This window comes from Pristiophorus japonicus, chromosome 11 (assembly GCF_044704955.1).
Source record: "Pristiophorus japonicus isolate sPriJap1 chromosome 11, sPriJap1.hap1, whole genome shotgun sequence".
NCBI lineage: Eukaryota > Metazoa > Chordata > Chondrichthyes > Pristiophoridae > Pristiophorus > Pristiophorus japonicus.
In genome coordinates this window covers 97,196,630-97,210,482 of record NC_091987.1, presented here as the reverse complement: position 1 = coordinate 97,210,482, position 13,853 = coordinate 97,196,630, and the positions used below count along the sequence as shown (strand labels likewise).

Here is a 13,853-nt window from a genome sequence, read left to right as displayed (position 1 = left end):
AGCTGAGTCATATAGGTGAGGGCAGTCTCGGGTTCAATCACAGGCCTGTGCTGACTCACTAATAAGAACATAAAAACATAAGAAATAGGAACAGGAGTAGGCCATATGGTCCCTTGAGCCTGCTCCGCCATTCAATAGGATCATGGCTGATCTGATCATGGACTCAGCTCCACTTCTTTGCCCGCTCCCCATAACCCCTTATCCCCTTATTGTTTAAGAAACTGTCCATTTCTGTCTTAAATTTATTCAATGCCCCAGCTTCCACAGCTCACTGAGGCAGCGAATTCCACAGATCTGAGAGAAGAAATTTCTCCTCATCACTGTTTTAAATGGGCGGTCCCTTATTCTTAGATCATGCCCTCTAGTTCTAGTCTTCCCCATCAATGGAAATATCCTCACTGCATCCACCTTGTCAAGCCCCCTCATAATCTTATACGTTTCGATAAGATCACCTCTCATTCATCTGAATTCCAATGAGTAGAGGCCCAACCTACTCTACCTATCCTCATAAGTCAACCCCCTCATCCCCGGAATCAACCTAGTGAACCTTCTCTGAACTGCCTCCAAAGCAAGTATATCCTTTCATAAATATGGAAACCAAAACTGCACGCAATATTCCAGGTGTGGCCTCACCAATACCTATAGCAAGACTTCTCTGCTTTTATACTCCATCTCAGCTGGGACCACAGCTGTGGCAATACAATTAACCTCAGCATCTCTGAGTTAGGAAGGGGACAATTAAGGGGTATGGTAGCATAGGGGTTCTGTTACTGGACTAGTAATCCAGAGGCCTGGATTAATAATCCACAGAATGTGGTTTCAAATCCCACCCTGCAGTCTGAGAATGTTGAGAATCCCACCATGATAGTTTGAGAATAAGAAGCCATGCAATTGTATCAAACTGCTACAGCGTTGTGGGAGCACTTTAACCATATGGACTACACTATTACAGGAAGAAGGTCCACCACCACCATCTCAGGGCAACTATGGATCAGCAAAAAATGCAGTCCTGGTCAGCAATGTCTGAGAATGAATTTTAAAAAAAATTGTGGAGCGTTCCCACTCCTGAGCACTTTCCAATAATTCATGCCAATAGTGGACACTTATGGATCTCAGATGATGACAGGATTGGGTTTGACTGTGATGTGCCCATAGTAAAAAGGACTTCTGTCACTCATTATCTAGGCTCACATATGAAGGATGTCTACTTGGGCGAGGTACCAGAAGCTGACAGACATCTAATGAACTGTACCCCAAGATGGAATTACTGCCTTTAAGAGAAGAGGATTGGAAGGAAGAAAACTGGTGGAAGGAACAAAAATTTCTGGGGAGGGGGGTGTCATGCCAACAGCCTGGCAGTCAAGTAGAGTGCCGGGCTGACCGATTGCGACAGGAACCCCGCGTTCAAAGCTCCAATGGGGTGCTCGGAAAAATTGGTGGAATGTTTGCAATGGCCCATGCCTCTCTTTTAACTTGCGCCCCGCGAGTGGCTGGTTGCCCAGTATGCGCCCCCTGAGGCTGTCGCTGCCATCGCCTGGCGCAGCTTCAGGGGGCAATACCCAATTTAGGGTCTAGGGTGCTAATGGGGCGCTGTGCACGGTGATGACATTGTCATCGCCGGTGCAGCGGAGCAGGGCGCCACGGGTTACAGCCGGCACTAAACTTTCCGCGGAATTTAGCGGGAATTATTAGTGGCCCCGGGGGCGGTAACAGGAGCTTCAAACCACATGAATTTCTAGGCCTATTGTTCTGACATTCTGTATTTACTGCCTACTTGGTGAGCATACCATATGGTCTCTGGTGTATTAAAGCAAGGTAATGAGGTAATGATTAGTCACATGGCATGTTATCCCATTCACATAATGCATAAGGGTGCAGGTTTTGGCTGATAGGAGACTCAGCTTTATAGAATCCGCCTTTTCACAAAGCATTGGGAGGAAGGCCGAATTGTAACAGTGAAAGGATAACTGAATTTAAAGTCAAAATCAATTAACAGTCAACCAGACTGGAATATCCTGTTTATGGATGTGCTCAAAAAAAAGAGAAAATAGAAAGGATATTTATAAAGAGGAAGTATTTAACATCCAATAAGCCAGATAACAATGAAAACAGAGTTAATGAATACAAAGCTAAGCTAATTTGCAAAATCCAATAAATTTGTTCTATATTTCGAAGTCAAATTTCATACAGCATTTGAATACTGCAGGTATTTACTTTATGTGCACTTCCCCATCATTCTCAAATGTGATGTGTCTATCAGTTAGACGAGACTATGCAGTTTGTTTTCTAGACAATTTTATTCAGTAACTGTACACAAAGCAGCAAGTATTGCCTGCAATATTAAGCAGATAAAGCAATCACAAAGACATGTGTGAGCCTGATGGTTATAGATTTAAATCATGTACTGATTTAAATCCAATTTTGTGATAAATATATTACCTTATATTAGGATTCACAACCCTTATACTCTATCTAGGGTCGGCCAGGGATGGCAAGGACACAGCCCTCTTGGGAGGCGTGATCGGCAGAGAGGGGGTAGGGTCCCTGCTCCTGACAAAATGTCTAGAACATGACCTGGTCATCACTAAAACCTTGTTCTGCCAGAGGGACAAATACAAGGCATCGTGGCAACATCCTCGCTCCATACACTGGCACCTGCTCGACTACGTCATCGTTTGAGCCAGGGATCGCAAGGATGTGTGCATCACCCACGCTATGACTAGAGCTGACGACTGCTGAATGGACCACCGCCTATTCCGTTCCATCATCAACATCAATATAGCCCCCAAAGTGGCGATGGCAGCAGAAGCAGTGCCGCAAAAAAATCAATGCCGGGGCACTCAAAGACCTAGTTAAGAGAGCCCTATACAACCAGCATCTCACTGCTAATCTGACGACCCTTGATGACCCCGAGACGCAGAATGCCCACAGTGCTAAGTCTGCCCTCCAGGCCACCATAACCAGTGCCTGGGAAGAGACACTCGGCCACTCAACCAGGAAACACCAGGACTGGATTGATGAGAATGACCAGGAGATCCAAGAGCTAATAAATCGCAAGCGCAGAGCATTTCTGAACCTAAAACAACAACCCAACTCGGGAGCAGCAAAGCAGATGGCTTAAGGCCGAGGTCCAACAAAAAACCCGCAACCTAAAGAATAGATGGTGAGTGGAGAAAGCACAGGAGATTCATCAGCTGGCCAACAGCCATGATGTGCGAAGATTCTTCACCGCAGTAAAGGCCACCTACGGCCCAAGCACCCAAGGCTCCACCCCTCTGCTGGCCAAGAACGGAGAGACACTCATCAAGGACACCGAGGCAGTCAGGACCCGCTGGAACAAGCACTTCAAAGATCTTCTTAACTGAGAGTCAGTCCAGCCATCCCGGGAATCAGTCTGGTGAACCTTCGCTGCATTCCCTCAATAACAAGAATGTCCTTCCTCAGATTAAGAGACAAAAACTGAACACAATATTACAGGTGTGGCCTCACCAAGGCCCTGTACAACTGCAGTGAGACCTCCCTGCTCCTATACTCAAATCCCCTAGCTATGAAGGCCAACATACCATTTGTCTTCTTCACCACCTGTTGTACCTGTATGCCAACTTTCAATGACTGATGAACCATGACACCCAGGTCTCGTTGCACCTCCCGTTTTCCTAATCTGCCACCATTCAGATAATATTCTGTCTTCGCGTTTTTTCCCCCAAAGTGGATAACCTCACATTTATCCACATTATACTGCATCTGCCATGCATTTGCCCAATCACCTAACCTGTCCAAGTCAACCTGCAGCCTCCTAGCGTCCCCTTCACAGCTCACACCGCCACCCAGTTTAGTGTCATCTGCAAACTTGGAGATATTACACTCAATTCCTTCATCCAAATTATTGATGTATATTGTAAAGAGCTGGGGTCCCAGCACTGAGCCCTGCGGCACTCCACTAGTCACTGCCTGCCATTCTGAAAAGGATCCATTTATCCCAACTCTCTGCATCCTGTCTACCAACCTGTTCTCTATCCATGTCAGTATATTACCCCCTATACCATGTGCTTTGATTTTGCACACCAATCTCTTGCGTGGGACCTTGTCAAAAGCCTTTTGAAAGTCCAAATACACCACATCCACTGGTTCTCCCTTGTCCACTCTACTAGTTACATCCTCAAAAAATTCCAGAAGATTTGTCAAGCATGACTTCCCCTTCATAAATCCATGCTGACTTGGACCGATCCTGTCACTGCTTTCCAAATGCGCTGCTATTTCATCCTTAATAATTGATTCCAACATTTCCTCCACTATTGATGTCAGGCTAACCGGTCTATAATTACCTGCTTTCTCTCTCCCTCCCTTTTTAAAAAGTGGTGTTACATTAGCTACTCAGGACAGATGCACCAACGTTAGCGTCCTTGATCAGGCCAACATCCCCATCATCGAAGCACTGACCATACTCGACCAGCTCCACTGGGCAGGTCACATTGTTAGCATGCCTGACACAAGACTCCCAAAGCAAGCGCTCTACTCGGAACTCCTGCACGGCAAGCGAGCCCCAGATGGGCAGAGGAAACATTTCAAGGACACCCTCAAATCCTCCTTGATAAAGTGCAACGTCCCCTCGGCACCTGGGAATCCCTGGCCCTAAGTGAAGGAAGAGCATCCGGGAGAGCGCTGAGCACCTCGAGTATCGTCGCCGAGAGCTTGCTGAAAACAAGCACAGGCAGCGGAAGAAGCATGCAGCAAACCTGTCCCGCCCACCCTTTCCTTCAACAACTGTCTGTCCCACCTGTGACAGAGACTGTAATTCCAGTATTAGAATTACTGAACAATCCAATTCAGTCACCAAAGAACTCACGTTTAGAGTGGAAGCAAGTCTTCCTCGATTTCGAGGGACTGCCTATGATGATGACTCTATTTAGGATTCAGTAATGGTTATTGTTAATTTTAATGGAGCAGTGATTGGAGCAGAGACCATTTTAAGCATAAGTTTATAAAAGGTACAGAATTTATATTAGGAAAAACTTTTTACATAAAGAATGACAAATTTGTGGAATAATCTTCTAGTCAGGGTAGTAAAGACACAAACTTTCAAAATACAGCTGGATGCTAGCTTGGGAAAATTACTAGTACTAAAGTGACAAATTTAAATTGTCTGGGTGTATTATCTTATACTTTTCTTGTGTCTTTAATTAAAAGAGTGGTGGTGTAACACGGGGGTGATCACTGTCCTCAAGGTGAATTCTGAATGCTACAGGCCTAGAGTAAAATATTCCTCCTCATTAGTGAAATAGGCCAAGTAACGTGGTCTGCTGTATCTCCCCAGGATCTGGGGGCATTGTTGCATGCAAGAGAGTGTAAAACCGAAGAGGTCATCAGAGGCCATGCTTCGGGGAATTATCAAAATAACGTCAATGATTATCGAAGAATAGAAAGTGTTATTTTAAATCGAAACGGGAGGATGACTCTTTTTTTGTGTAATAACCACCCGCTAAGGAAATATCACATTAATGTGGACATTCTAAAGCTGGCTCTCCCACGATTTAGCTGGCGGGTCACATAAGGAGAAAAGCAGGTATCCACTATTTTGGTTAAAATAGGAATTTTGGGCCCTCAGAGTCAACTTCAGCCCCATATTTGCAGTCTCTCCGCCAACCATCATCAAGTCAGAGCACTCCTGGGTAGATTGTCTGCCATATAATTGTGCGATTTTTAAATAAGTTTAAAAAAAAATTCTAACAGGCCGTTTTATAGGATTGTGGATCGGATTGAAAAGTATTACTCGGAAACAGCGTTTAGTAACTCTGATTGTTGATTCCACCTTTCCACCACAAATCAGTAAAACAAATTATCCAATTTGAAACGAGGACTGGGGGGAAAAAATGAAACTAATTTCGCAACTTTGTTGATTTCGTTACTCCGCTCAGTTCTAAGGTGATGTTTGACAAACCGCCAGACTGCTTAAGACTCTTACCGGTGCATACTTTCTTAAATGATACATTAGTAACTAACCTGTGAGTATCAAAGTGGCCGTGAGCACGGAATGAAGCAAGATTCTGCCCACAGCCATGTCTCCCTCTGATCGCTCTGTCTCGGCTTATTACTGACTTCGGAGTTTCCTCATTCTTCCAAACCAGGTACTAAACGTGCAACAAGGGTAACAAAACTGGGCGGAGATTACCTGGTGCAGTCTTCAATAGCATTTCCCAGAATTACACAATGACAGCCTGCCCTTTGGCTATTTGTTATGTAATTGTTGGAACAAGGAAAGCTGCAGGTATATTAAATAAAGAAATAGCTAAGGAAACACTATGCATATCATCTATTGGATGTTTTTAAATAGAACTGATATCATTGTTCATAGAATGAAACAGCACAGAAGGACAAGTGTACCGGAAATATTATTACATCGCTGACTCATAGAATCATTTAGAAAGACAGGATTAATCAAGGACAGTCAGCATGGATTTGTTAAGGGAAGGTCGTTCTGACTAACTTGATTAAATTTTTTGAGAAGGTAATAAGGAGGGGTGATGAGGGCAGTGCATTTGATGTGCACGGGCCAGCCCACACTGCGATATGTGTGCGCGCTAGGTCTGTGCAGCAGAGCTAGTCTTCAGTTGTCTTGGATAATCCTTGCCACTGGACCAAGACCTATCTCTGTCAAGCCCGTCTGGTGGCTGGTGTCAACTGCCACCACATGTTAAAAAAATCCTCGTCTGAAAACCCTGTAACCAGGAATGTTGAGCTGCCATTCCTGCCCTTCTTTCAGCCATATCTCAGTAATAGCTATAATATCGTACTCCAAAGTGTCTATCTGTACTCTCAGCTCATCTGCCTTATTCCCCAGTCTCCTTGCATTGAAGTATATACTGAAGTATTTAGCACTGCCAAACTCCCCTGTTGTCTATTTTTTCCTTTGTTTCCTCTGCCTTCCAAACTTGCTTACTAATTTTCTGCCTTCCGTTTCCAGCTTTGCTTCTCTCCCTTCTGAATCTACTCTCAGGTTCCCATCTGTGCCTTAAATTAAAAAAAAAAACATCTTTAAATTGCATTTGATGCAGTGCAAACCTACCATGCAATCAACACGAAGGTGCATGCAAAATTTTGCTTTCAGAGCAGGATGTGTTTGACTGTATTAAGATGCTCCTTAAAACCTACCTCTTTGACCAAGCTTTTGGTCACCTGCCCTAATTTCTCCTTATGTGGCTCGGTGTCAAATTTTTTGTCATAATACTCCTATGAAGCGCCTTGGGACGTTTCACTACATTAAAGGTGCTATATAAATACAAATTGCTGTTGTTGTTATTCCTGGAACAGACCCTGCCCTAAAGAGCAATGCCATAGGTCTAGGCTCCAACCTCAGAAAGAACCTTGAGCTTCTCCGAAAAGAGAAACAAATCCAGGTTAAAGTTCTACTTAATACTTTCCACATTTTTAACCTGCTTTTATTGTAAGTTTTCTCCTTCTTTAAGCCTCCCAAGACAGATATATAATCTTTCAGCTATGAAGGCATGCAACTGGCCTGTTCTGAAACCTTTGCCAATGTCATTCTTGATGTCAGTCGGGGGTATGTGAGACTGGCCCATGGTGATTCTCCCCGTTCTGCAGCTGCCTGTTTGTTCTATTTATGCTATTGATGTAAATAAAAACAAGCTGCTTTTGATTTGATTTTAGTGGACACCATGGTAAAGTGAATATGATGTTTTAACATAGTGGAACTCGCTGATGAGTCAAAGGTGTGGCTATAGTAATACCGTTTTAGCCACATACATGAATTTTAGTAGAAAACACCATACATACAATACAGATAAAAGTATTTCACATGCATATTTACTTAACAAACATCAACCACCACTCGATGCAAAACTTTGGAGTCATTCCTTTCACCAAAGTTTGGAATTTACTAGACACAACACATCTTAGTGCATCTTCTTGATTTTTGTCCAGCAGTTGTGAGCGGTACTTTGACTTCATCAGAGTGGTTGCTGAGAATGTTGACTTGCACAATGAGATAGGCCAGACCCATCCACACCTGCTCTCCATCCAGAATGTGACTGGATACTGCTCGCCCTTTGCAGTGACATGCCCTGTGAGATCTGCTTATGATTGGCTGGGCTTGCTTTTTTTTGCTGGCTCGAGCGGTTATTCTGACAAAGATGACAGTTCCTCTCGCCGTACAATCTAGCTGGTGTTTCCATGGTGTTTCACTTGTGTTACACAACATTTGAGCAGATAACCAATAAGCAGTAATCAAGGAAGTAAAGTACAAACAAGGATCAAAAAACACTTGCACACTCTTTTTGTTAATTCATTTACGGGGATGTGGGCATCACTAGCAAGGCCAGCATTTATTGCCCATCTCTAATTGCCCTATGGTAGGTGGTGGTGAGTCGTCTTCTTGAACTGCTGCAATCCATGTGGTGAAGGTACACAGTGCTGTTATGGAGGGAGTTCCCGAATTTTGACCCAGTGATGATCAAGGAACGGCGATATATTTCCAAATCAAGATGGTGTGTGACTTGAAAGGGAACTTGGAGGTGATGGTGTTCCCATGCGCCTGCTGCCCTTGTCCTTCTGGGCGGTAGAGGTCGCGGGTTTGGGAGGTGCTGCTGGAGAAGCCTTGGTGAGTTACTGCAGTGCATGGAGGGAGTGAATGTTTAATGTGGTGGATGGGTTGCCAATCCAGTGGGCTGCCTTGTCCTGGATGGTGTCGAGCTTCTTGAGTGCTGTTGGAGCTGCACTCATCCAGGCAAGTGGAGAGTATTTCATCATACTCCTGATTTGTGTCTGGTAGATGGTGGTAAGGCTTTGGGGAGTCAGGAGGTGAGTCAGTCACCTCAGCATACACAGCCTCTGACCTGCTCTTGTATCCACAGTTTTTAATGTGGCTGGTTCTGTTAAGTTCCTTGTCAATGGCAACCCCCAGGTTCTTAATGGTGGGGGATTTGGTGATGATAATACTGTTGAATTTCAAAGTGATTATGTTCTACCTTGTTGGAAATGATTATTGCCTGATTCTTGTGTGGCACGAATGTTGATTGCCACTTATCAGCCCAACCCTGAATGTTGTCCAGGTCTTGCTGCGTGGACATGAACTGCTTCATTATCTGAGGAGTTGCAAATGGAACTGAACACCATCAGTGAACATCCCCACTTCTGACCTTATGATGGAGGAAAGGTCATTCATGAAGCAGCTGAAGATGTTTGGGCCGAGGACGCTGCACTGATGAACTCCTGCAGCGATGTCCTGGGGCTGAGATGATTGACCTCCAACAACAACAACCATCTTCCTTTGTGCTCGGTATGACTCCAGCCAGTGGAGAGTTTTCCCCTTAATTCCCATTGACTCCAATTGTACTAGGGCTCCTTGATGCCACACTCGGTCAAATGCTGCCTTAATATTAAGGGTGGTCACTCTCACCTCACCTCTGGAACTCAGCTCATTTGTCCATATTTGGACCAAGGCTTTAATGAGGTCTGGAGCCGAGTGGTCCTGGCGGAACCCAAACTGAGCATCGGTGAGCAGGTTATTGGTGAGTAAGTGCCACTTGATAGCACTGTCGACGACACCTTCCATCACTTTGCTGATGGTTGAGAATAGACTGATTGGCCAGATTGGATTTGTCCTGCTTTTTGTGGACAGGACATACCTGGGCAGTTTTCCTCATTTTCATTTTTCCACCAAATGCACTAAAAGGTTTAAGTGCACATGCATATGCCATGCGACTATGAGTATTGAGATCATTTGCTCAATGATGGCATTTATTATTCATTTTTTTATTTACTAGTCAAAAGTGCAATTAGCTACATTTCGAATTCCCAATTCACCACATGTAACAAGTGGCTAAAGTATTCAGCAACACTGATTTAATACTCCCAGGATCACATGAGTAGCCCACTGAATTTACTTTAAGGTCCTCATTTCAGTTTTAAAACCTCCATGGCCTCCTCTTTACCTCAGTGACCTCTTCCAGCTGTGTATCCCCAACGGTACCCTTTGCTCCTTTGACTCCGGATTATTCATTGGTCCCCGGTGCACCATCAGTGTAGTTGCTTCAGCCACTACACCCCAGCCCTCTGGAATCCTCTCCCTCAGAACAGATCAGAGGCAGTTTAAAAAGAGCACAGTGAAAAAAAATTCATAGAGTGATGTCACAGGAGAGCAGGTAGGTGATTGGTTGGTGAGTGTTACAGCTTTTATTTGCTTTCTAAGTTAGGGAAGGTTTTAAATTAAGAGCCGAGAAACTGTAACTTGCTAGTGCTTATTAAATTAATAACTTAGAACAGTTAAAATAATTAAACAATAAAACTAAAGTATCGGTTGAACAAAAACTTTAATTAATTAATAAATAAAACAAGGTTAGAGATGGCAGGGCAGGTGGTGTGTCGTAACTGCAGCATGTGGGAGTTGGCGGAGAGCATCGCAATCCTGAGCAACCACATCTGCAGTAAGTGTCTGCAACCGGAGGAACTTCAGCTCAGAGTTGTTGAGCTGGAGTATGAGCTGCAGACATTGTGATGCATCAGGGAGGGGGAGAGTTACCTGGACACTTACATCCAGGAGGCAGTCACACCCCTTAGGTTAGGTAGTGGTACAGGTCTGATTAATGCTTAGGGATAGGTGGGTGTGACTGCAACTCAGGCAGGTAAGGGAACTCCAGGTGCAGCGCTGGAGGAGCCTCAGCCTTTGCCCTTATCCAACATGTATGAGGTTTTTTTTTTGCCTGTGTGGATGAGGGAAACGCCTGCAGGATGGATGAGCAGGCTGACCATGGCACCATGGTGCAGGAGGCCATTCAAGTGAAGGGAGTGAAAGGGAATGTAGTTGTGGAAGGGGACAGTATAGTCAGAGAGATAGATACAGTTCTCTGCAGCTGTGACTGGGAGTTCCGAAGGTTGTGTTGCCTGTCCGGCACCAGGATTAAAGGCATCTCCTCGTGGCTGGAGAAGAACTTGGAGTAGGAGGAGCAGGATCCAATTGTATTGGTTCATGTAGGAACCAACAACATAGGTAGAATTAGGAATGCGGTTCTGCTGAAAGTGTTTGAGCAGTTAGGCTCCAAATTAAAAATCAGAACCTCAAAGGTAATAATCTCAGGATTGTTACCTGAGCCATGCGCCAGTTGGTATAGGAACAAGCAGATAAGAAAGTTAAATGTGTGGCTCAAAGAGTGGTGTGGGAGACAGGGGTGTTGCTTCATGGGGCACTGACACCAGTACTGGGAAAAAAGAGAGATGTTCCATTGGGACACGCTTCACTTGAACCGGGCTGGAACTAGTATCCTGGTGAATCGAATAACTAGGGCGTTTGACAGGGCTTTAAACTAATGAAGGGGGTGGGGTGGAGGGTGGTGGCAGGTTTCAGGAATAAGTAAATTTAAAATCGCAAGAGAAATGTCAAAGCTCGAGAGCAGAGCAGAGTTTTGGGTAAAAATAAGCAGATTGGGTCATGAAAGGAGTAACAAAGGTAATAGCGCATCACTGACTAATGTGACAGCAGGGAAAAATAGAAAAAAGTCAAAGCTAAAGGCACTATATCTGAATGTGTGAAGCATTCGCAACTAAATAGATGAATTAATAGCGCAGATAGAAATTAATTAACTTTTAGAAGAGATAGGCAAAATGGAAATGGAGGAGGGGTAACCTGATAATAAAGGATGGGATAAAGACAGTAGAGAGAAAGGATCTTAGCTCGGAAAATCAAGAAGTAGAATCAGCTTGGGTGGAGCTAACAAATAGCAAGAGGCAGAGAAACATTGGTGAGAGTTGTTTATAGGCCCCCAAACAGTAGTGGTAATGTAGGGCACAGTATAACTCAGGAAATTAGAGGTGCATGTGACAAAGGTAATACAGTAATCATGGGTGACTTTAATCTACATATAGACTGGACAAACCAAATATGCAGTAATAGTGTAGAGGACAAATTCTTGGAAGATGGTTTTCTAGATCAGTATGTTGAGGAACCAATTAGGGAACAGGCTATTTTCGATCTAGTATTGTGCAATGAGAAAATATTAATTAATGACCTTGCAGTAAAGGGGCCTTTAGGGAAGTGTGACCATAATATGATAGAATGTTATATTGAGTTTGAAAGTGATTTTGTTAAATCCGAAACTCGGGTCTTAAGTCTAAACAAAGCAAACTACGTAGGTATAAGGGGTGAGTTGGTTAAGGTAGATTGGGAAGCTACATTAAAAGGTATGATGGTAGACAAGCAATGGCTAGCATTTAAAGAATTAATACATAATTTACAACAAACATACATTCCTTTAAGGCACAAAAACCCCACAGGAAAATTGGTCCAACCGTGGCGAACAAGAGAAGTTAAAGATAGTATTAGATCAAACGAAGAGGCTTATAATGTTGCCAAACAGACTAGTAAACCTGAGGATTGGGAGGATTTTAGAATTCAGCAAAGGAGGACCAAGAAATTGATAAAGAAAGGGAAAACAGAATATGAGAGTAAACTAGCGAGAGACATAAAAAAGACAGTAAAAGCTTCTATAGGTATATAAAAAGGAAAAGATTAGCAAAGGTAAATGTGAGTCCCTTACAGACTGAGACAGGAGAAATTCTAATGGGGAATAAGGAAATGGCAGAGAAATTAAACAAATACTTTGTGTCTGTCTTCACGGAAGAAGACACAAAAAAACACCCAGAAATAGTAGAGAACCAAGGGTCTAGCGAGAATGAGGAACTGAAAGAAATGAGTGTTAGTAAAAAAAAGTATTGGAGAAATTAATGGGACTGAATGCCGATAAATCCCCTGGACCTGATGGCCTACATCCTAGGGTTTTGACAGAGGTGGCTATAGAGATAGTGGATGCATTAGTTGTCATCTTCCAAAATTCCATAGACTCTAGAATGGTTCCCGTAGATTGTAAGATAGCTAATGTAACCCCTCTATTTAAGAAAGGAGGAAGAGAGAAAATGGGAAACTACAGACCAGTTAGCCTGACATCAGTCATAGGGAAAATGCTAGAATCTATTATTAAGGACATGGTAACAAGGCACTTAGAAAATAATGGCCCTTAAATCCCTGTTCTGGGCTTCCTGCGAGTGGTCGTTGTTGTGTACGTAAGTAAACAGACTAACTGAAACTGGAGTAGTGTAACTAACTGTGTCCTTTATAGCAACTCTCAAAATGGCGTCCAAAACCAGCATGTTTACAGCAGGCATGAATAGCCCCCGCAGAGTCCTAATGCCTGTCTAGTGAGGGTTCGTGTAACCAACAAATAGAGTATGAACACTACATATTTACCCCCTTCTGAAAAACACAGTCTATGAACAGTCAAAGTCCATGAGATAGCCAGGCCGTGTTCTGATACAGTGAGACCAGAGTGGAGCTTGCGGTGTTTGATCGAGGTTTTCGGTTTGGAAACAGAACAATGCCTCTGTTCCATCCAGCTGGTCTGTTTTCCTGTGGGTTGGGATCAGTCTACGAGCGTTCCATCGAGTTCCGTCATTGAGCTCGTAGGTGTGAGGGCTGAACTTTCGGCTGATCTGTTTTGGAGGCGAAAGTGAAGATGTGAGCTTATGACTACGGTTTGGGCACTTAACTCTGACCTAATCTTCATTCTTCAGTTGGGGCTTTTGAGCACATCGTTTTGTGTCAGTGTACAACTTCGCTTTTCGTTGGCATTCTGAAATCTGGGATGGTGGTTATCTTCGCGCTAGGTTTGGCCAGGAGTTTGAGAATGTCCAGTAGCAAGAGAAGATTCTGCCCAATCATGAGCTCAGTGGGTGCCTTCCCCGTTAGTGAGTGCTTTGTTGAACGATATGTGCAGAGAATGGTTTGAACCGCTTTGTCAAATGTTTGCCCTGCTGTGAGGTTGGCTTTCAAACCCTCGTTGATGACGCGG

General features: G+C 43.9%; 1 protein-coding gene across 1 annotated transcript in view; it reads right to left on the bottom strand.

The window, feature by feature from the left end:
* The window catches only part of LOC139275557 (uncharacterized), an 88,373-nt gene extending 82,302 nt beyond the window's left edge, over positions 1-6,071 (bottom strand). The window contains exon 1 of the mRNA XM_070892726.1: positions 6,001-6,071. Within this exon, the coding sequence (XP_070748827.1) occupies positions 6,001-6,058 (58 nt within the window). The 5' untranslated portion in view covers positions 6,059-6,071. The remainder of the gene's footprint in view (positions 1-6,000) is intronic.
* Positions 6,072-13,853: the final 7,782 nt, after the last annotated feature.